General features: G+C 46.3%; 3 protein-coding genes across 3 annotated transcripts in view; all 3 read left to right on the top strand.

The window, feature by feature from the left end:
- The first annotated feature begins 270 nt into the window (after positions 1 to 270).
- snrnp70 (small nuclear ribonucleoprotein 70 (U1)) lies at positions 271 to 7,859 on the top strand. The gene is made up of 10 exons (XM_029158885.3): positions 271 to 455; positions 1,828 to 1,981; positions 2,072 to 2,134; positions 2,491 to 2,545; positions 2,873 to 2,937; positions 3,027 to 3,089; positions 3,271 to 3,352; positions 6,278 to 6,379; positions 6,461 to 6,560; positions 6,649 to 7,859. Exons 2-10 carry the CDS (start codon positions 1,835 to 1,837, stop codon positions 7,391 to 7,393), a joined length of 1,422 nt encoding a protein of 473 aa, XP_029014718.1. The 5' UTR covers positions 271 to 455; positions 1,828 to 1,834; the 3' UTR covers positions 7,394 to 7,859.
- A 72-nt stretch (positions 7,860 to 7,931) lies between these two features.
- lin7b (lin-7 homolog B (C. elegans)) lies at positions 7,932 to 10,616 on the top strand. The gene is made up of 6 exons (XM_029158886.3): positions 7,932 to 8,281; positions 8,958 to 9,076; positions 9,179 to 9,250; positions 9,391 to 9,600; positions 9,739 to 9,902; positions 9,983 to 10,616. The coding sequence occupies exons 1-6, from the start codon at positions 8,209 to 8,211 to the stop codon at positions 10,002 to 10,004; spliced, it is 660 nt and encodes a 219-aa protein (XP_029014719.1). The 5' UTR covers positions 7,932 to 8,208; the 3' UTR covers positions 10,005 to 10,616.
- A 1,420-nt stretch (positions 10,617 to 12,036) lies between these two features.
- The window catches only part of LOC114860431 (carbonic anhydrase-related protein 10-like), a 30,744-nt gene continuing 20,389 nt past the window's right edge, over positions 12,037 to 22,391 (top strand). The window contains exons 1-2 of the mRNA XM_029159020.3: positions 12,037 to 12,525; positions 15,285 to 15,359. Of these exons, the coding sequence (XP_029014853.1) occupies positions 12,465 to 12,525; positions 15,285 to 15,359 (136 nt within the window). The 5' untranslated portion in view covers positions 12,037 to 12,464. The remainder of the gene's footprint in view (positions 12,526 to 15,284; positions 15,360 to 22,391) is intronic.

Raw genomic sequence — 22,391 nt, 5'->3', positions numbered from 1 at the left:
GTGTGTCTGAGGAGTGTGTTGGAAGCTGGGGCATCAGGGAGAGGGCTGAATGCTGATTACGTTTTTGCATGTTACTGTGTGATGGAAGAGGGTGTGAGGGACATAGAATTCGGCAGAGGGCGGTAGTGCAACTTTAAGGATGCAATCCGCCGTAAAAAGACAAAGAAGAAGATTTCATGGCGCAGGCAATAAGCCGGTCAAACTACATGGGTGTGTGCCCCTGACGTTTTGCGGCAGACCTTGCTCATTTACGACATTCCGCCATTTTATTTTTGTTGAGTATTAGCGGTTTGTTCACAGCGAGCTAGTAGTGCGGCGGTGTGCGCCCTCAAAGTTCTTCGTTCTTTTAAAGATCGATTACGCTCATACTACAAGTTGGTTTAGCCAACTTTTATATACTGCACCGCTCCTTGTGGTTTATGGTCTGACATTTGGCAAACATCGGAGGAGATAAGGTAAGAATTCATACTCGAAGCTCTTATTAGCATTGTTACCTTTTTGGCTAATCCCTTGAGCTCCAACGAAGTCTTTGAGGTAAAACGGTTGTTGGATTGTTTATATATAGAAAAGCCATTTATAATCGGGGTTGGAGTGAAAATGCTATAGATGGCACATATTTTATAAACGTACCAACTTTGTTTGAATTCAGTCACGTTTGGCGAAGTAGCGGGACTTCTACGGATTTAGCACATGCTAGTAACATGAGGGAAGGAGTTACCGCTGTTTTCAATGAACGGATAGAAATGATATTGGTCATCGGCCGTAATTTATTGATACACATTCATTCATTCATTCATTTTAGTATTCCATGATACGTTTATACAGAGTTTTAGAGAACTGCACTGCTCAATCGGCTTGTAAGCGCGTATCTTTATAGGTGTTTTAGCAGTTTTTTTGCTTGTTTGCTCGTAAAATCAAATATGTAAGCATTTTCTTTTAAATTAAACTTAAAAGACATGCAGCACATAATATACAAAAATCATGCGTTGCAAGGTTTGCACCTTGAATAGTTCATATAAGACATCTCTTCTACAAACGGAATCTAAAGTCTTTCACTTAAAGAACATTAAGAATCAGTATTTGATGGATAATTCAGATATGCAACCAGAGAATTTGTCAGTTTTGGCCCACTTCCACCACTTTGTCACGCCTCTATTGCACAACTCCCAAAAAATCAAGTGCCTCGGCTTTACTCTGTTGTTTGACTGTTCAACTTCCTCTTGATGATATTCCAGGAATATGTGCATATGACAGGATCTTGTTCTCATCATTCTTCAACCAGACTTTCAGTGGCTGTCTGTCATGGAATCATGTTCTGCTGTGTTTTTTTTTTTTTGTTTTGTTTTGTTTTTTTAAACAAATCTAACCATTTCCAGTGTTGCTAAAGCATTAGATCCTATTTGACCGTTCTTGCTGTTGGTGCAGGACAATGTGGTCTGTATACCCTTCCAAGTCTGTCTAACTGTAACTTGACCAGTACCAAAGTTCAAGACAATACTTTACAGTCTCTACAGTCAATTTCCTGTTATCTTCTGGAAACGTCAGCCTAGTTCCTCATTGCTTCTCACCCATGAAGGTCTTTCTTTTTATTGTGGTCAATAGTTATTTGTAAAATTACAGGAAGCCCGCTCTTCTTGGAGGTTTCGTCCATCATTAGTTTTTCCTCTTCGCTGTTAAGAATTTGTTTTACAATTTAATTAACTTGATTGGTGAAGTCAGGTTTTCTGTTTTTGAAATCTTCATGGTTTTTTGATAAAATAAGATAAATTGCACTTGTTCCTTTTTGTATTCCAGGAAAATACTTAGGTTTATTTTTGTTTGCTCCAGGTGAAAGATGACACAGTTTTTACCCCCTAACCTGCTGGCTCTGTTTGCGCCGCGGGACCCGATACCTTTCCTGCCTCAGCTGGTAAAGCTGCCTCATGAAAAACATCACAACCAGCCTTATAGTGGCATTGCTCCATTTATAAGACACTTTGAGGTAAATATTAAATCTTTTAATGGCTTGATTGTTGCGTAGATTATCTCTTATTGACATTTAATTTGTGTTGATGTATTTGCATTTTTCTAGGACCCTAGAGATGCCCCTCCACCAACAAGGGCAGAAACCCGTGAGGAACGGCTGGAGAGAAAGGTAAGATAAACACAGTTTTTACATTTCATAAACTGATGGTTCAAATTCTGCCATTTACATATACCTGCAGTATATACCCGTAGTATAGGCTAAGTTTAAAAGTTAAGTGTTCCCAATTTTCAAGTGTATCATTTCTGAGAAAAGGTCAGGTCTAATAAATTCACAAATATTAACTGATCTTTGTATACTGAAAATAAAACAAGCAAGTAGTTTTTCCAAAAACAGCATTCAATTTAACTTTGTACTACTTGTGTAATATTTGTACTAGAAATGCAGATATACAAATAACATTTTAAGTATTTTCATTCAAATCAAACCTCCTGAACTTAATTTGACTTAATGATTTCCTTGTGCAGCGGCGAGAGAAGATCGAGAGAAGGCAAACAGTAATGGAGACAGAACTCAAGCTTTGTAAGTGTTTTATTGTGATAACTTTGTCAATAGTTACCGGTGTTTCCCCTACCATTATATTAGGGGGGCGGGGCGCAACCTTTATCTATCCACATCAAATTTCTGTTTCCGTTTGAGAGTTTACAATTTTCCTCCGTATCATGCACGGTGTAGTTCCGGACAAAGACCGTGCATAGAAGAATATGTTGCATCAGCCTGAAAAGCAGGCAAAAATAGTTTGTTTTGGGTTTTTTTTTATATAATTTTGATGGTCACTGGTTACAATGTTATTGTTTATTATTATTATTTTTATTGTTTTTAATTATATTTTCCTGTCTGTGATTTCAGGGGATCCTCACAATGACCCTAATGCACAAGGGGATGCCTTCAAGACATTGTTTGTTGCACGAGTGGTGAGTAAATTCATGTTACTTTCTGTTTTATCTAGTGTTTTAATACAATGTCTGATTCTTCCATCTAAATCATTTTGTCTCTCTTGTAGAACTATGATACTACAGAGTCGAAGCTTCGTCGTGAGTTTGAGGTCTATGGTCCCATCAAACGGGTATGTTTGTTACACATGGCACGTTATATGTTAAATTATTAGTAAAACCTTTTGATTAAAATAAGTCTGACATAGCATAGGAATTAATATTTTATGTAGTCCTGGAATTTAAAGGCAAAATACATTTCTGTTTGTGTAATAAATCCCACAGTCAACCAATGTTTACATGTGTCCGTTTCAGATTTACATAGTCTACAACAAGAAGACTGGGAAACCTCGGGGTTATGCGTTCATCGAGTATGAGCATGAGCGGGACATGCACTGTGAGTACCAAAGTTGAACACTGAGCTGGAACTATTGTCTGTGAAATCACTCGTTTACAATGCAGATGTAGAACATGAAGGGTCTTCCTTTGGTTGAGCTTATTTATTGGTTTCATATGGCTGTTACTAGTATGATACAGTGATGGCAGCATTTTCTTATCTCATTGAGAAGTTGACTACTGCCTAATGAGCAAATGGATGTCTATGACACCTGAGAAATGGAACTATTCTCACGTTTGCCATGAAAATTGCATGTTGAAATTCACTTTGGTGATTGTGTAATGTGTGTGTGTTTGTGTTTGATGCGTGCCATCAATTGACTAGTTGAGCCGGGAAGCTGCTTTAGTTAGTGGGGCGTCATGGGATGAGTGGGAGGACAAAGTGGTAAAATGTCTTTCACTTGTGAACCTGAATATTTTTGCCTGTCAAAGGGCGCATTGTGTTTAACTGTTAGGCCTTGTAGCTCTGTGGAAGTGCACCACTCCTGGTTGGACTCTAATGGTAAGCAGAAGGTCAGACTGATCACCAAGCACTGTATGGGGGTTATTGCCAGTAATATGTTAAGGACTGTATTGAAACCCATTATTTTGAATGACTTGGCTTTGAGCTTGTTTTAGTTTTATTGGGTGGTCTTCAACCCTGGTCATGGTGAGATTATTTAAGCTTCATCACATCCATTGACGTTTATACTGGTGGTGATTCCACAAATATATCCAGTTTCAGTAGTGTCGCATTGGACAAGTGAATGGTGCCATTCAACACAAGGACACCATTCTTCAAGACCAGAGTTGCTGTATCACAGCCATGTAGTCACAGAAGGGATGAACTTGAGGGGTTATGTGGGGCTAAACAGTATATTAACTGTGTGTTGTTCTCATTGCCACTGCAGCCGCCAATCTGTGATGGCTATTGGCCAGAGCTGGCTGGCAGATGATGATGGTTATGATACATCTACACCCTACTACCACAGCTCAGTATATGGTTGGTATAATGGGTTTGTATGATGGGTAAGATTTCTTTCCACCCTCCATCTCCCACATAGGAAAGAGGAGCTACGTTCAATGGGAAAAGCGTCTTTGTTAGCAAGCGGCCAAGCTTTGAAAGCAGTCATTACTGCTTGGATCCTTGGATTACTGGGCTTTGACCATTGAACGCACCCCCAACCACTAGTATATTGACTTTTGCCCATTAATTCTGGCCTTTTTGTTAAAGCCACCTCTGGTTATGTCAGGGACGACATAGGAGACACCAGGTCAGGGAAAGAGTTCTGCATGCGTTGTTCCTTTTGCTGTCTTCAAAACTGAGCTTATAGCTATTACTAGTTTTCTTGTTGTCCAGCATTAAATTGCTGTGGAAAAAAAACCTGCAGGTATAAGACAAAGTACTTGGCACCACTATAAAGGTTGCTGATGAGCGTGGTACTGTGCGAGCGTTTTTGTAGGTAACCTGCATTACGTCCCATTGTTAGGTGGACAAACATCATGTCAGGGCCAGGTGCAAAACAAACTGAATGATATAAGCTGATGAGCATTAACACTCTTAGTGAGTGTAGACTTCTGGAATCTGAGAGTAAATCCGGTCCAAGCTGGCTTTAATAGAAACGGCCGATAAGGGCAATGTTCTTGGTAATTGTTGTAGACGGGATATTCATACATGTATTCACTACATAACCAAAGTAGGAAAGTGGTTAACGTGGCCTTACTGATGAATTCCTAGATCTTCAAACACACAGTTCGTCCACTTTCAGTTGCTGACACATCAGTAATGCATACAGAGACTGGGCGGCCTCCGTTACTGACATTTCAGGCCACTTCACATTCAAGACATGTCAGGGTTGGGTACATGAATCTTTAGGGAAACGAGTCTCATCATTGGTTGGGGTTGGGATAAGTCAACTCCTGCAACGAAACCCCGCTTTTCTTTTCCTGTCACTTTTTTTGTTTTCTTCTGGTCCCTTTTCTTTTATCAGGTCAGTTTTAGTAGAACTGGAGGGGGTTTGGTAAGGCCCTTATTTTGGAATGGGATGTTGTGGTCCTCAGTGTACACAGGAAGTGTAGGGGTTCTGGTAAGGCCCCCTGATGGGTATTGTCATAGTTTGTACTCTGGTAAGGCTGGGGCAGAGGCTCATAAGGCCCCATCACTAAGGTATTCTGGTAAGACTATGAAGCGAGTGTGTGTGTCTTGAGTGTGGGATTTGGCCAAGAACTACGTCTTGTATCTGTAAGTGACGGTTTGGGTGAGACCGTCTTTGGCGCCACAACAGACCAGTTGAGCCGTCCGGATGTTGCCAAGGTCTTTGTTCGTACTGGATTGGTGGAAAGACTGTGGAGTAATGGGTTGAGGTGTGGCGCAATAAAATGGGACGACCCGGTGGCAAAGCCCTTACTGTTGGCTTGCATCATGACTCGTGTTGTTGCTCTGACTCTGATGCCTGTCATGCTCAATCAATGATTTTCAATTTTGCATTTTGTTAATCAAAGTTAAATGCTGTACACATTCACTTGTAGCTTGTTCAGGTATATGCGCCACACAGTTACATTAACACCAAGGTTGATGTGAGAGTGTTGCACCAGCAGGTAAGAATGTAGAGTGGAGCTAAAACGGTCACATCTATCAAAACCACTGGTCATAAATATATTTAAGCCACTCCCAAGAAAAAGTTGATGTGGCCAAGCTGTGCCCAGGCATGTTACCGCTCAATGATAAAAGAATCAAAACGATGCAGTTAAATATGTAACGTATCAATCACTCATCGGGTGGAAGGAGGTCTACTCCCATTATCCTTCGGCTTTTACCCAGAGAGCAGCCATCTCGGCCTCACCTGCCTCTGGTCAGTATAATGCACCGTTTCCTTCCTTGGCCACATTGATGTAGCTGTGCCTCCGTCTCATTTCTATGCTCCCTCTTGCCATTCCTGTTCTCCAGCTGCCTACAAACACGCAGACGGAAAGAAGATTGATGGCAGGAGGGTTCTGGTGGATGTGGAGAGAGGACGCACGGTTAAAGGATGGCATCCTCGCAGGCTAGGTTAGTGTGGTTTTATTGTCTCCTGTCTCTGTCTTGTTTACCGCTTTTCTTTCTTGATGATTCACGTTGAACCGTTTCCAGGTGGTGGATTGGGTGGGACCAGAAGAGGTGGAGCAGATGTGAACATCAAGCACTCAGGCCGAGACGATGCATCGCGTTACGATGATCGATCTATTGGCGGGTGAGTTTTCAAAAGGTGTCCCCTGTGGTCCACTGATCTCTTTTACTGCTTGGTGTAACAGTCTTCAATTTGTGTTCGCCTGCTGTAGTGAACGCGATCGTGGCGAAAGGAGGGAGCGCAGCCGCGATAGAGAGAAGGACCGAGAGCGCCGTCGGACTCGGTCCCGTGAACGCAGACGCCATACACGCTCCCAGGACCGAGACAGGCAGGCGGCAGCAGGAGACGAAGGCGGCGTCGGTGGTGGCGTCGGTGGTGGCGGTGCTGGCGGCGGTGCTGGCGGCGGTGGTGGAGGCGCTGGCGGCAGCCGCCGACGAGATCGAGAGAGAGAACGCAGTCGAGACAGGAGGAGGAGGAGCAGGAGCCGGGATCGCAAGAGAGACAGGGAGAGGGGCAAGGGCTTGGAGGGGGAGGATGCTGGTCAGGGAGAGGCTGCTCCTGAAGGCGGGGAGCGCAATGTGGAAGAGCACGAAGAACCGGCAGAGGCCGTGGAGGAACGCCGCGACCGGGACCGGGACCGAGAGCGCGACAGGGACCGGGACCGGGACCGCAGGCGTAGCCACAGGGACAGGGACAGACGCAGGGGAGACCGAGACAAGGAGCACAAGAGGGAGCGGGGGGAGAGAGAGAGGGGCGAGCGCAGGGAGGAGCGCCACGCCTCCCTGCGAGAGGAGGCGGGCGCCCAGGAAGACGCGGGCGACGAGGGCGCGGCGCTGCCGCACATGGAGGAGTACAGTCAGGACGGGATGATGGACCAGCAGTCGGTGCCGTCAGCCGACGGCTACGTCTCCAGTGAGAACGGCTACAAGATGGAGGCTCCGGGAGACGAGTACTGAGACGCGCTCTCCTCCAGCAGACCGCCGCCCGCTTTTAACTCTGTACTTTAGCTTTCTGCCCCAGACGCAGGTTTCCTCACCATCAGACATCTCGCCAGCTGTTTTCACACTGACACCAATCTATTAAAATGTTCCTTCACTGTTGATGCGTAAATCTGATTGGTTGTCACTAAACTTTGCAGCTTCTCTAATTCATCCATCTGTATGTTATCAGATGGCCTAGTGATTAAAGCTAGATGTTTTTTTTTCTTTAATTTTTTTTTTTTTTTTTTTTTTTACATGAACTCTGTTTGGAACTGGGTAGAACGTGTTGTCCTTGATTTCTCTTCACCTGTTTCCGCTTGGCGTAAAACTGAAGGAAATGTGACGATGCTGACGTTTCTGTTTATTCATTCTGGAATATTTTTTTAATGTCTGTATGTTTAGATTTGCAGGATAATTTTAATAAAGTTGTGACTTAAACCCAGGGCTGTGAGGCTCCATCATCACACTCTGACAGACAAAAGCGCCGCAGCGTCTGTAGCGGCGCGAGGCTGCGGCTCCGTATTAACGCTGTAAGACGCTCCAGTCGCTGTTGTCGTCGTCATCGGGCTGAAGCCTCCGCTGTTCGTTTCCCTTCGGCCGCACCGCCTGCTTAAAATCCACGCACCCAGGCTGCTGCGTCAGGTTCCGCCCGGTCCCGGTCCCGCAGCTCGGCTCCGTTGCTCCGCTCTGAAACCGCGTCATCCCAGAACATGGTCCACGCGTCGCTGTGAGTCTCATCTCCGTTCCACCACGCAGCGTTCCACGGGGCCACGGACGAGGAGGCGCGCACCATGATGTCCTACTACCACACGGCCAAGGAGGCGGACATGGCCGCCATGGCGGAGCCGCTCTGCCTGGAGAGAGGTAACCGGGCCGTTACGCCCGCCGGAGCGGTCACGGTCGTCGTCGTGGGGACGGAAGGAAGGACGTTTGTTAAATGATGTAACGATGGGCTGGCTTCATTCCAGTTCACCCTTAGGCGTCCTTTATCCCGTCCTTTTATTTATTTTCCAGTGTTTAACATTAAATCCGGCTCAGATCGTTCGTTCACAACGAATCATACGCGAGACGCCGCGGTGCCACCGTCAACGTCCTCGTTTGACAGGCAGCTTTGACCCATTGACGGTGGTCGAGGTGCGGTCACCGCCGCAGTCAGCGCGTTTAGCTCCCAGATGTTGACCGCTGGAATGATCAAAGTGGACCGGGAAAAAGGATTTTTAAGACTCCGTATGCTGTATATAATGCAGTAGCATTTATGCAGTGCAGTAGCTAAATGACCACGTGCTCATTCACCTTCAAAGTACAGGTGTTTTCCTACTACAGCTCTCAGGTTTCCCCCAATGCTGCACCTTTCTTAATTTATTTGAGTACAGAGTTCCGTTCATTTCCCAATTTAAACACATTTTTAGCATAATATCTAGATCTTGATTAATATTACCACTGACCTGAAGCCAGTTACACTTGCACATGCTGCCGACCTCCTGGCGGGACCGTCCGGGCCCGGGTCCGGGTCACTTTTTGCTCTGCTGCTGTGTTTCAGACGTGTGCAGAGTGATCGAGCTGCTGGACCGGCTGCAGCGGAGCGGAGAGCTGCCTCCTCCCAAGCTGCAGGCGCTGCAGAGAGTCCTGCAGAGCAAATTCTGTGCTGCCATCAGAGAGGTGCCCCCAGTCGCCGTCACCTCCCGTCGGCTCCTAATCTGAACAGTTCGCATATGTTTGAGATGTTCCGCTTTTCCCAGGCGTGTTCTCTGTTCCCCTCAGGTCTATGAGCAGCTGTACGACACACTAGATATTGTCGGAGGACCAGAAGTGCGAGCGCAAGCAACGGCCAAGGTATCCCACCTATAAGACTTGTATAGTTCACAACAGGTGATTAAGCAACAAGGATCTCACCTAAATGTTAATTTCACACGCAGTGATTTTGAATCTAAGACGGAGGCTCCAAATAACCTCTCTGCTCCACTCCCGACCAGGCCACGGTGGCGGCCTTCGCGGCCAGCGAGGGCCACGCCCACCCTCGCGTGGTGGAGCTGCCCAAGACGGAGGAGGGCCTCGGCTTCAACATCATGGGGGGCAAAGAGCAGAACTCGCCCATTTACATCTCCCGGGTGATCCCTGAAGGCGTGGCCGACCGCCAAGGAGGGCTGAAGAGGGGCGACCAGCTGCTGTCCGTCAACGGAGTGGTGAGACAGAGGCGCCAGATTCACCGGCGCCGCCCGCCGACGTCCGCGCCCGATGCTCTTTGAGCCTCGGTGTCTAGTGCAAATTAACGAGTGGCCCGGTAGGCCCGCGAGGCTAACGAGGTGCTGGTGTCCGCGCAGAGCGTGGAGGGCGAGCACCACGAGAAGGCGGTGGAGCTGCTGAAGGCGGCTCAGGGCTCGGTGAAGCTCGTGGTGCGCTACACCCCGAAGGTCCTGGAGGAGATGGAGGCCCGCTTCGAGAAGATGCGGAGCGCCCGCCGGCGCCAGCAGCACACCAGCTACTCGTCAGTCCGCGCCCCCCCCCCCACAGTGGCCGTCAGTGGGTATTCAGGGGGTTCTGAGCTTCACCCTCTTGTCTCCGCAGGTCTCTGGAGTCCAGGGGATAATGGCAAGGCCCCCCCCCCCGTCCACCGGCGCCACCCAGTCCTCCTGACACTGTTCCAACGGGGGAGCAGGACCGTGGACGGGAAGCAAAAAACCAAAGTAGCCTGCGAAGACCTGCTATCTGAACTTCCTCCTGAAGCCATCCAGGCAGTCTAAGAACACCCCCCCCCCCCCCCCCTCGCTCCTGAACCCTTTCTTATAGAACTTCAAAGTAAGCTTGTTGTGGGACCATAACGTTGTGTTTCCAGTGTGAAGTCATCCTCAGTATCCTGTTCAATAAGGGCAACGCATTGTCTCTAGTGTGTGACATAACTAAAACGTAATGTTTGCATTCTCCACACGTTACTCTTGTTTTCTCATGACATGTGGTGTAGTGGAGGAAACGTGAGTCATATGTCCCAGGTAGAGGGCTAATCCCACATCCGGCTGCACGAAACCTGTTGGAAGAGTGTTGATGAGGAAATGGAAATGGGAGCGAACAGCTGGATCCAGTTCTGGGGTGACAATTACCATTAAGAGCAAATTCATGTAAGCGTAGTCCTAGTCGTAGTCTTTGCATTAGCGAACTGTATTATTTACTTGCATCGGTCAAGAAATAAACCCGTGTGAAAAGAGTCCTGTCTTTCCTGCTGTGCGTCGCGGCCACAGACCCACGCAGGCTCCTTCCCTCAGGCCGTCGGAGCCTCGGAGCCCTGAGGGAAAAGGCGGTTTGAGGTGGAAGCTGGAGCCTGAGACCTGCAGCTTCTGGAGACTGTGTGGATGAAACATCTGAAATCTGCATTTTTTGCAATAATCAGAGAAAACGGTCTAAAAACATCAATATAATATTGAAAATTAGGAGAAAGTTAAATGTATTAATCATCAACTTTCAATCCAACAAGGCTCATTATGAGTCTAAGTAGTCGTCTGTTATACTTAACACTATCGATCTAACTACAAGTGGGACGTTTACCTTCGTTCACCTTTGAAGTTCACAGCACTTACTCTCAGCCTCGTGCTCTTTTTTTCATCCACAACTGCTTTTTACAGCACCGACTTAAACGCAACGCTAGAGGCCGCGCGGGCTTCGCGGGAGGAGGTTCAATGTAGGTCAGAGCGTCCAGCATCCGTCAAAGCCGCTGACGGACGTGCTGCGTTCACGGGGCTGACAGCGAGATGATCGGCGGCGCCGCTTTGTCCGGTTCTGGAGTGAAAAGAGCGACAAATGAGCGTCTTGCTCGATCCACCGGTCAACGTTTCACTGGAGCGGAGTTACTTTACGACGAGAATGGGCGTTTTTGTCTTTGGCTTCCTGTCACATCTGTCCATGACTCATCATAAGCTCCTGCTGTAACGTCACTGTGTTATGACACAGTGTTAGAACCTTCTAATCAGAACGCCGTAGAATTAGGATGTTACTGTAGCAGAAAATCACAGGATATTAATGGGGGTTTCTATTCATACTAACAAAATAAAGCATCATATAAAAAACAGCCACCTAAACTATGTCCTCGTTATAAAAGCTCGTAAAGCAAAAGGAAACCCGGGACCACACGCAGCCACGGCCTCGGACTCGCTCCCGCTGCGATTTCAAACTGCACAGATGGAAAAAAAAAAAGCCCACGTCTCTGACGCGACGTGACAGAAACGCGTCCGGTCGGACTCTGGCCACTCGTGAGTCCCGCTGTGGGACTGACGCTTAAATCAACAGGAGACCGACTGCGCGCAGTGAGTCAGGCGCAGAGAACTGCGCTTGAGACGCTGCTCGTTGTTGGCGACTAATGTTGTAAAAAGGCCTCAGTGAGGAAATGTGCAGGTTCGGTTGTAACATTGTGACTTATGATAGAATCTCGTTTTTTTAGGTTTATCTACATTTCTGCCTGGTCCAAGATAATTTTATTACACGCTCCGACGTCTATTCACACTTTGATAAAAGAGAAGTTTTAGTAACTAACATTTGATTTGGCATCATTTTATATTTATAACCCCCCCTGAAACAAAGGCTCGCCTTAAACCGGCGTCTGTAAAGTGCGTGCGTGTCTCCGCGCGCTCTTGCGCGCTTTGCGTCGTCAGTAAAGTTGCTGCAGACCAGCGGTGCGTCATAAACAGCCCTCCGATCCAAATGAAAGGCGGAGAACGAGCCGCGTGATGAAACCCCGTCCGCGCTTCACTTCGCGCTGATTCCACGACCGGGAGAAGCAGCGGCTCGCTAAATAATCACACGGGCGGAGAAAAAGCGTCGATATGTTGCCTGAGCATCAAACCGGGGAGCCGGAGAGGACGACGCTGTGAGGGCGGATCTCCTGCGAGGCTTCAAACCATCTCTGCGCTCGGCGAGAAGGCGAGAGGGGCGAGAGGGACGAGGCGAACACGGAGCAGCGGGGAGGAAAATGCCCAAAGTTTGGCCGTGGGTTCCACAAGTGCGACCTTCCGAAGCAGCGTCCCGCACCAGCCGCAGAGCACGAGCATGAAATGAACGAAGGATGCGTGTCGTTTGGGAGATATCAGTGATTCTGCAAACATATATCATCTGCACGTCATCAGGTAAGGAGGCAGCGGCTCGTGCACATTCAACGGGAGATCGACGCTATCAGCCTCGGCCGCGCCGTTCGACACCCTCGGCTGTCAATCAAACCGTTTCATTTTTATCGGGGACGATAAACTGTCTCCTTTAACAAACGTGCGGTTAGCGCAGCCTGGAGAGTTTCTCACTGCTCCACACACACACACACACACACACACACACACACACACACACACACACACACACACACACACACACACACATGCGGATCATAGTAGTGTGATGCATGCAGCTCCCCGCTGTGAATATAAATAGGCTTCTTTGGGAGCGTCACTGCTGCTGGATGCGGCCGTCCGTTCACTGTAACAAACGCCAGGAAAGTTTCACGAGGCCTGTTTAACTGGACGCTAATTAAAGGAAGCGTCAGCCTCTGTTGTCTTGTTGGAAACGTGCTGGACCGTTGTGCTTCTCGTGCTGGAGGCTCGTTGCTGCTCTGCTGCTGTAAAGGGAACATACTGTACTGGCCCCAGTCAGTTTTGGGGGATCACTGTCGTTTTTTGACCTCTTGATTCTGGCAGACATCTTTTCCTTTAGTACTTAGCTTCACAAACTCCCCTTCATCTTCACACTCCTTCAGCTCTCATTTATCATTGACAGTAATTCAGGTGTAAACTGTGGGTTAGATTTATAGGCGTCAGCTCTTTATTGGGCGGACAATTTTAGAAGATATAATCTCATATTTTAAATATAGCTTTGAAATAGTTTTACCGGCTGTTGCAGGTTGTCTGGAAATGAAGCAATTTATTTAGTGAGTAAGATTTAAATATAAATAATGCATTTTTATTTATTATTTAAAATCCTGTTGACTGTTATTTTATTTATCATTTCTGTTTGAACACAGATCAAACATTTCCTTGTTTTATTTATTTACGTCCTTGTGCAAACACATTCTCTCTTTCTCTGCATTTGTACAAGTCTGTGTTTCTCCGTGTTCTCTTGTTAAAGAGTCTGTGACGTTTGAGCTGAACGCTGGACTAAAACGGAAGCGCGGCGACGCGTCCCTTCCCAAGTTATCGTCCGTAGCTTCTTCAATTTAATGTAGCGCTCGTGAGCATTGACACGTCTCCAACAGCAGATATGAGTTGGCTTTTGGAAGCAAGCGGCTGCGGTGAGGTTTGAATTCTGAGGCAGGAACATGTTCCATCGTTCTGTCCCTGTGGCTTCAGGTCGGTACTGCCCCCCCCCCCCCTCCCCCAGTCAGTCGCTGTGTGACGGCCTGAGGCAGTGCACGTACCCTAAGGAAAGGACTGGGAGCTGCATGGAAATCCGTCCCAGTATAGTTCAACAAGCGCTGGTCAACAACGAAACTTTTTCCCCCTGACTCTTTATATAAGTTGTTCCCAACACATCACAAGACGTTCATACATCCACGATCAGAAACACATTCACATTCACTGTTTGTAACAACTAGACCATCACATGATGGACGCCACGACTGGGACCAGTGAGTCCTGGAGTCTCGGTGTCAAAACCAGCTCCTTCACGACATCAAGCACCTCTTTTATATTCACGCCTCAGTTTCTGCCGCCATGTTAAATGCATGAACCCTATGACGCCTCTCCAGGAGAATAAGAAGAGCGGACCCGTCAAAGATCAGACGCGGTGTTGAGCTGAAGAAAAACGACCTGAACCAGAAGGACATACAACCATCACTCCTGCTGCCGCTGAGCAGAACCTTCAGGCTGTGATAGATGAGAATCCTTTGTTATAACAGACCTGGCAACGCTGGTTGGGTGTAGTGCTGATCTGCTCCGTCCGTCACTCTGAAGAATTTGTCCCCAAGCAGAGATTGTGCTTTATTGTTTGTTATTGGATGCCGTCGTCTCAGTTTATCCTAATGCTGCAGAGCTTTGCTGTTTCACACACGGAACCTTGTTGTGCTGCTGCTGCTGCTGCTGCGTCTGTCAGCACCGGCACAGATTTCCGTCCTATTCAGAGCTTAAGGTTCATGGTCACGCTGGAAAATCACGAAATGTGGCTGAGCCGCAACAAGTAGTCGATTAAAGGACTCGTGGAAACGTATGAAGAACCGTAGCGGGTTCTGTGAGTCACGGCACGACCTTCAGTTTCAGTTCAGCTCATCAATAAGACAACACAATCGAGCTCAGTGGAGCTTTTCTGTCATTTGTAATGCAAGTCAACACATTTGATGTTTACTAATGTAATAACTAAAAAGCATCATATGTTTTTAATGAAGGGAGAAACATGGACAGCTCCACATCAACTGACAGCAGAGAAACGGTCCCCGTCACAAACATGACTTTTAAGTATTCTACTTTATTGTGACCTCACATTGTCAAAGAATTGCATTAGTGACTCTTCGTTTTTTTTTTCTCCATAAATTCGCTGCGGGACTGAAACATCTTCAGTAACGGCACAGTTTTTATTCTTTAAAAGCTTTTGTTTCTGCTTTTGGCTGTTTAGAGAGCTGTCAGGTAGATGATGGAACATTTTCACTCTTATAAATATCTTATATCACAACCAACCGTCAGGCCTGTGACAAGGAAATGCTCGATTTAAAAGGTAGAAGCTATTAACTGTCTGTGAGTCTGAATCTGGTTAAAGTGGCTCTAATGTCATAATGATGTAGAAATCATGTTTTATATGTATTAACAGTGACAGGACTCATTTCTTCCTTTACACTAGAGCCCGACTCAACCTCTGCAGTAAACGCCGACTTCTCCCCGTCTTTAACTGTCCTCCTCTCTCTCCTGTGCAGCTCAGCCCATCACATCTAAGCTGGATGCGAGTTGGTGGGCGTATAAGGATGTTGTCCAGGGAAGCTTTGTTCCAGGTAACACACCTCATACAGCACAGGTCTGAACCATCAAAAGCTCCAAGACAGCAACATGTTTATTTATTCATCCTCTCAGACAAACCCCACTCTGTCGGACTGGGTTTCTGAGGCTATTACAATAAATTCCATAAATAAATAAATAGAAAATAGGCACTAGGCAGTTTTTACCTGAAGGAGAAACTGCTATTGTCAGTGATTAAATAAAACATTTCTGAGACTGGATGTAGTTTAGATTTAACAAGTTTAAGTTGAGTTTAACAAAATGATCATCATGTTTAATCATGTGTTTAATCTAACGAAGCATTAATGAACTTACTGAGCCTGAAGCTGCTCCTCTACACTTCTCCTGCTGTGAGAGATTCCTTTGTTCACATCTGGAAAGATGAAGGATGATGATTTCATGATGGTTTGACTGGTGGCAGGTTGTACTAGTGGTCAGTGTTTAACCGCTCTCAGTGACACATTCTGCTTAGTCGGCAAAAAGAAGCTCATCTGGTTCGTTTTCTTTCTATAACCTTCTGTTCCTCCTGACCACAATATGGAAACAACTTACTGGTTTCATGTGTGCTGGCTGGGGAGCGTTGATCTAATGCTTAATGCTGGTGTACGGACGTGTTCCTTCCACGCTCAATCTCCGATTATTATGTTTTTAGTTTATACTTTCTGTATGAAACAACAACGACAACCACATCGTCAACGTCTCACCAGAAAAACACCGGCCCATGTACCAACAACAGGAAATGCACCAAAGCGCCTGAGCCTCAACCCACCCACAGTCATTTATGGTATCATATCACTGAATTTCTGAAAATATTTGTTTTAACTTTTAATGCGCAGATGGCAGCGAAACAAACACATGGAAACATGTCGAGCTTCCAGCTGTTGGCCTGCTGCAAAATGTTGGCAGCTCAGGGTTCAGGCAGCAGCAGCCAACACGCCTCATACGGATGATGGGTTATCAGCCAGCACCACCCACAAAAACACTTCTAGTTGGTGTGTGTGTCACGGTTTCCCGTTTAACATGTGTTTGTGTGCGTTTACATTCATTGTGCAGAGGATATAGTTTCTATGAGATGTGCGGCGATGCCAATCGCTGAAGGGTTCTGAGGGGGTTTTTCATGCGCACATTAAAAATAACGTTATCCTTGGAAAACTGAAGGAATAGACACGTCACGTCTTTTTGACTGACACAAATTGTAGCAATTGGATGAAACGTCACCACCACCACAAGCTGTGAGCTACTTATGCTGCCGTAGTCTCTGACCACGAGGATGCACGACAACCCAATCAGACAATCAGACAGTATTCTCTTAAAAAAACACAACATGGGCTTGAAAAAAAGGCTGAGGAGTAACTTCTAGAGGACCAAAAGCCAAATCTAGTTCCAAAAAGCCACAGGAGCAGTTATCGGGTATCAGCACATCGCTGTGATGATGTAAATGATGTAATGTGGCTCGTAGCAAATGCAGTAAAAATCCAGTGATGCATAAACGCCTAAAAATGATTCGCTGCATTTTGTTTTATGGGCGGGAGCAAGGTGGGATTTTGGCTGTAAAACGCGAAGGTTGACTAAATGCTGATGTGGGGTCGTGAATTGAAAACAAGCCCGAGCCCCAGAGGAGCGGCGGAGGAGCAGTGGACCACACGGTTCCGCCTCAGCACGCCAGAGGAAGGAGAAGAAGAAAACAGCTGCAGCTGCAGAGCAGGTCAAACAGATGCTGTGTTGTCTGGAGACGCTGACTGTCACCGACGAGACACAAGAGTCAGAGCGCCGCTATTAACAAAGGAAGGGCTGACTGACATTATGCCTCCTCTTTGAAATTTCCCATGAATACTGCATCATTTTCAGGAGGCACGGATGCAAAATCTATCTCCAATAATAAAATAATAATACTAATACTACTACTACTACTACTACTACTACTACTACTACTACTAATAATAATAATAATAATAATAATAATAATAATAATAATAATAAAAGTAATAGAAGCCATGTTGTTGCCTTGTTAAGTGGTAACTAGTTCTGTGACTCTAAACCGTCGGATTTGGCCTCATTCAAACTTATTCTATCGGTTCATCACTGGGGACGACACTGGTGGAAACGTGTCTGGATCCTGCAGCAGCTCCACTTGGAGCTGATAGATGCTGGAATGACCCAGATGCGAGGGAGCGTTGACTCTGAACCAGCACAAACACAGAGCTCCACCCGCCACAGGCTGCTCCCCCGTTACTCCACACACGCAGATGCTGCTCCTCTTCTGTCGGGCTTTGAATGTGGACAGTATTCACAGCACGTAGCACAAACAATAAATCACAATTTGTTCCTTGTTCTATTATCTGACAGGACGTATAAAAATCCCACTGAATTATTGATTTTGATTCATCTGTCAATAAACTACATCCAGTGCCATAGGAAACATTAACGTATATAAGTATGTGCGATGCTTCAGACACACAAGCTGCTCTGACAGAAATAGATTTGGCTCATAAACACAGCATGGAAATGATTAAGAGGAATCGTGAGGACACACACACACGCAGGCTCTTATTGTCAGCAAATTAGGACCGTTGCATTTTAGAGCCTGTGCTGGAACCTGATCTTAAATAATGACCATATTATAATTTGCTGGATTTGTCACATAAATCAATCATTTCATGCATAAACAGCCATTTATTGCTGCAAACTGACTCAACTGGATCCCACGTTTCCTTCACATTTGACTTTTGTTCCCACTGTAGCGCTCGTATCCTCACAATGTCTCCATCTCATATAGGAAGCAAGGATTGTCTTTTGCTGTGATTGTATAAGCTCTGAGAGAAGAATGTTGATCTATTTTTGCTGCAGACATGTGGTGCGGGGGCCCAACAGGCGGACCTTTAAATAATAATCAAACTGTTTTAGGCAATTAATTAACTGAGTTCCAGGTCTCTGCTGCCAGCTCTGCAGTCGCTCTCAGGCAATGTGGCTCACGACAATGAATGACGGAGCAGGAAGGAATTACAGGAGGAAGGAAGGAGGGACAGAAGGAAGGAAGGAAGGAAGGAAGGAAGGAAGGAAGGAAGGAAGGAAGGAAGGAAGGAAGGAAGGAAGGAAAGAATGAAGGAAGGAAAGAAAGAAAGAAAGAAAGAGAGAAAGAAAGAGGAAGGAAGGAAGGAAGGAAGGAAGAAGGGAAGGAAGGAAGGAAGGAAGGAAGGAAGGAAGGAAGGAAGGAAGGAAGAAGGAAGGAAGGAAGGAAGGAAGGAAGGAAGGAAGGAAGGAAGGAAAGAAGGAGGAGGGAGGGAGGTTTGGTGATAAAAAGGAGACGCGAGCATGATGAGGGAAACTTGGTGTCCTCCACCGGGGGATAACGCGGGGACGAGGATGAAGCAGAGCTCAGAGGATTTGGCCGGTCTACATTTCAGCTCCCTCCAGTGTTTACAGCCAGAAGACGGCTGAGCTAAAATTAACGAAGGAGCAGAGGAATAAACTTCCTCTCATTTGCTGAATGTAGGTTTGCACGTTCCTGTTTTTTTGGGTTAGATGCTGCTGACTCCCAGCTGGCAGAGAACATCCCCCACGTTCCTGCTCCTCACAGCTCTGCTACACGTTTAATCCAGTTACAAACAGAACCGGGCACAAGATTCTATTGTGTGGAATTAACAATAACACAAGCGTTCCAAGAAAACAGGCCAGTGCTGCAGCTCCTTAAGGGTTTAACCACACCAGTGACTTAAGTTTTAACATACATGTATAAATATGTAGAAATGACCTAAAGCCTGCACATTTCAACGTGTGGCAGAATTTAGATTTAGCATCACACACGAGCAACTGGATGATCAGCCTGTGGGTTATTGCTTCTGCCGAGCTCCAGCGATGCCCGGGAAATTAGGATCAAATGTAACCTACCTGCTGTAAAAGCTTTCAACAATTATTACTGAAGTCAGTCACTCCATTTAGAAGAATCTAGGGCTGCGTCTAATGTTGATCAATTTTTTTCATTTGTCGATAATTCTTAGTTCAATATTTCATTCAGTCATTTTCTCCATACTACAAAGCGCTGCAGCAGCTTTTTCGGCTGATGTTCATCCTTTTGGTGCTTTGGCACAAAACACACTGATGCGAATGCACCGTCGCACTAGAACCACAACCATCTTGTTCCATATGGGACCAAACCAAAGTTTCAACCTGCATCTGAAACCTACAGTGGACATTTGGAGCGTTGTGTGTTTTAGTCAATCAGAAGCTGGAAGTCGCAGCTGAAGGTGAGGGTGTTTCCTTCCAGAGCGGGTCGACCCAGCAGCTGGTTCTGATGCGGCTGGTGATGTCACGGCTTCCTGACGTTGTGTTTTAGCTTTACTGTAATTACAATGTGCTCACTGGTTTGTTTGAGGACGTGCTAATCAGTAACGAGCCCTGCAATCATCTGCCCACATCATCTACCGACACTTCAGCTGCTGACTCCCAGCTCCACTAATTTAATAGTGAGAGGTTGCATCATTCAGAGTGAATGCCTCCAGTTTGCCTCTTTCTAAACATCAGACACTGAACCCTTTATTTAGATTTCTATTGTCTCCATTCTTCTTTCTGTCTGTATCACAAACACAGAATCTTCCTGCTCCTCGTCTTTTTGTCTCATTTCACACTCACTGTTATGTAATTGTTGTTACAGCCCACGCATGCTCCCTGTTATCGCACTGTAATTTATTCCCCTTCTATACTTGTCATTATATAGGTCTGCTGTAGCTCCTTCTGATTTATCCTAGTGTTACATTTTGTTGTTTTATTGATAGATTTGACGGATAATGAATCCTGCGTTTCCAGGGGGAGATCATGGGAGATGTGTTCATGGTCTCACCATCTCTCGCGTCTTGGGACTCACGCAGGCTGACAGGATCTCATATGATGTAGGGGAGACGCCAGAGGAGGAGCGAGTGATAAAAAGACAGACTCAACAAATAAGGGCCTCGTCTGCGCAAACCATACACGCACAAAAAGATATCAGCGAAGATGGGAGCTTCGGTAGCAGATGGCTGTAAATCCCCAGTGACGACTGAAGGAGGTCAAGACCTCAGATATCATCACTTGTCCCTGTTGTGGTTGTAGCAGCTCAGCTCAACTAAGCCTCTGTGGAAAACCTCCCATTAAAGACGCGCAGGGCAGAGAGTCTAGACTCAAACATTCAAAGTGAAGATGCCCCATCGGCCACTTCATTAGGTGCAGTTCAACAAATACACACTCTGCTGTCAATTAGGTTTTAGATAAAATGATCATGGTTTTCCTCTTTGTGTTGACCACCATCAACATTACAGACAGATTGCAGATAGCAAAATGCTTTTTGAGTCAACAAAAATTGAAATAATTGTATTTGTCCTTAGTCCAGGGTTGAGGCCGGGGGCGTCCGCCAGGAGAACCCATGCAGCCACGTCTGAAATATTAAGGGGAAAATAAAAGGGGAATAAATAACAAATAAATAGCAGCACAAACCAAGGAGAGAAGCAGAACAGTTCAGGGCTCTGACGCGTGTGTGGAACCAGCCTGGACAAGTATCCAAACGTAATGAAAATCCTCCCAGGCGTTTGATGTTTTGTTTGAGAAGGGAGCAGAGGTGAGGACGGCCACAGTTACCTAAAGTAGTGCTGCAGTGGTAGAAGTATTCCAGCCTGATTTGAGACAGACTAACTGAAAGACATTTTTGTATGCAAGTCGTGACTGCTGTCAAATATTCCTGAAATATTCAGGGAAATGGCCTGATAACCCAAAAAGATGGGAAGTGGTGGAAGAATGACAGTAAAAGACTCTTAATGATTAGTTGCAGATCAGCTTTCCTCTGCAGCTATAAAACAAATGTTTGTAGAACGGAAAGAAACCCTTTTATTATCATAATAATTGTTTATGATTGTTTTCTAATTTTGCATGTACAGTAGAAGATTACTAATGAGCCTAGAAGTGCTCCCCTGCTGGTTCATAGCTGCCTACATGGAGGCAGGAGGCAGGAGGAGGGAGATAGGAAGCAGGAGATAGGAGGAAGGAGATAGGAGGCAGGAGGCAGGAGGCAGGAGGAGGGAGATAGGAAGCAGGAGATAGGAGGAAGGAGATAGGAGGCAGGAGGCAGGAGGAGGGAGATAGGAGACAGGAAGCAGGAGATCGAAGAAAGGAGATAGGAGGCAGGACACAGGAGGCAGGAAATAGGAGGAAGGAGATAGGAGGCAGGACACAGGAGACGGGAGGCAAGAGACGGGAGTCAGGAGGCAGGAGACAGGAAGCAGGAGAAAGGATGAAGGAGATAGGAGGCAGGAGACATGACGCAGGAAATAGAAGGCAGGATACAGTAGGAAGGAGGCGGGAGGCAAGAGATGGGAGACGAGAGTCAGATCCTGGGTGGGTTTTAAGCAGGAACATTAACGGACTGTGTAACAGCAGAAGGATCTTTAAGCCTCAGATCTGTTGTCAGGAGTGTAATGAGCAGCATCAGGATCCTGGAGTCTCACATTCAGACCGTCCGTCACACCTCCTCGTTTTACTGCATCTACTCCATGTGTCGTGTTGTCACTGTTCCTCCCACTGGTTGGGTTTAGAGTGTTACTTTTAGTGTCAGGACCTTTGGGAATAAAAACATAAAATGGCACTGATTCCGTTTGTGATTAAACTTTGGTTAAACTCCGGCTGCAAACTCACCTCCATCAGTACAAAGAGGACCCATCGCCTCAGTTGTCCCTTCTAGTCATTCTCAAACTTGAAGCCCTGCTTTCCTCCTATTTTCATGTTTTGTTAATGGGGCTGGAAGCTGCAGGCTGCGGCGGTGTTTTGCTGCCATGCTCACAGTTGCGAGCAGCATTTTTCTGAATGAGTAATACTATTTTAGGTGCCACTTCAGAAAGGTAGTCACACCTCATCTCCCACTGTTTAAACACATTCAAACGAAGCCAAGGCTGGTGACGCCTCCTAGTTTCCCGTCTGCAGCGGCCGCTCCAGGTGTGGTTCTGATCCCCAAACCTCTAAACAAAGCTCTGACCCCATCTGCTCCAGCTGTTTGTGACTCTTCACTG

This window comes from Betta splendens, chromosome 8 (genome assembly GCF_900634795.4).
Source record: "Betta splendens chromosome 8, fBetSpl5.4, whole genome shotgun sequence".
NCBI classification, from domain to species: Eukaryota; Metazoa; Chordata; class Actinopteri; order Anabantiformes; family Osphronemidae; genus Betta; species Betta splendens.
Note: the sequence above shows the minus strand (reverse complement) of the source record. Positions and strands in the feature narration are given on the sequence as shown.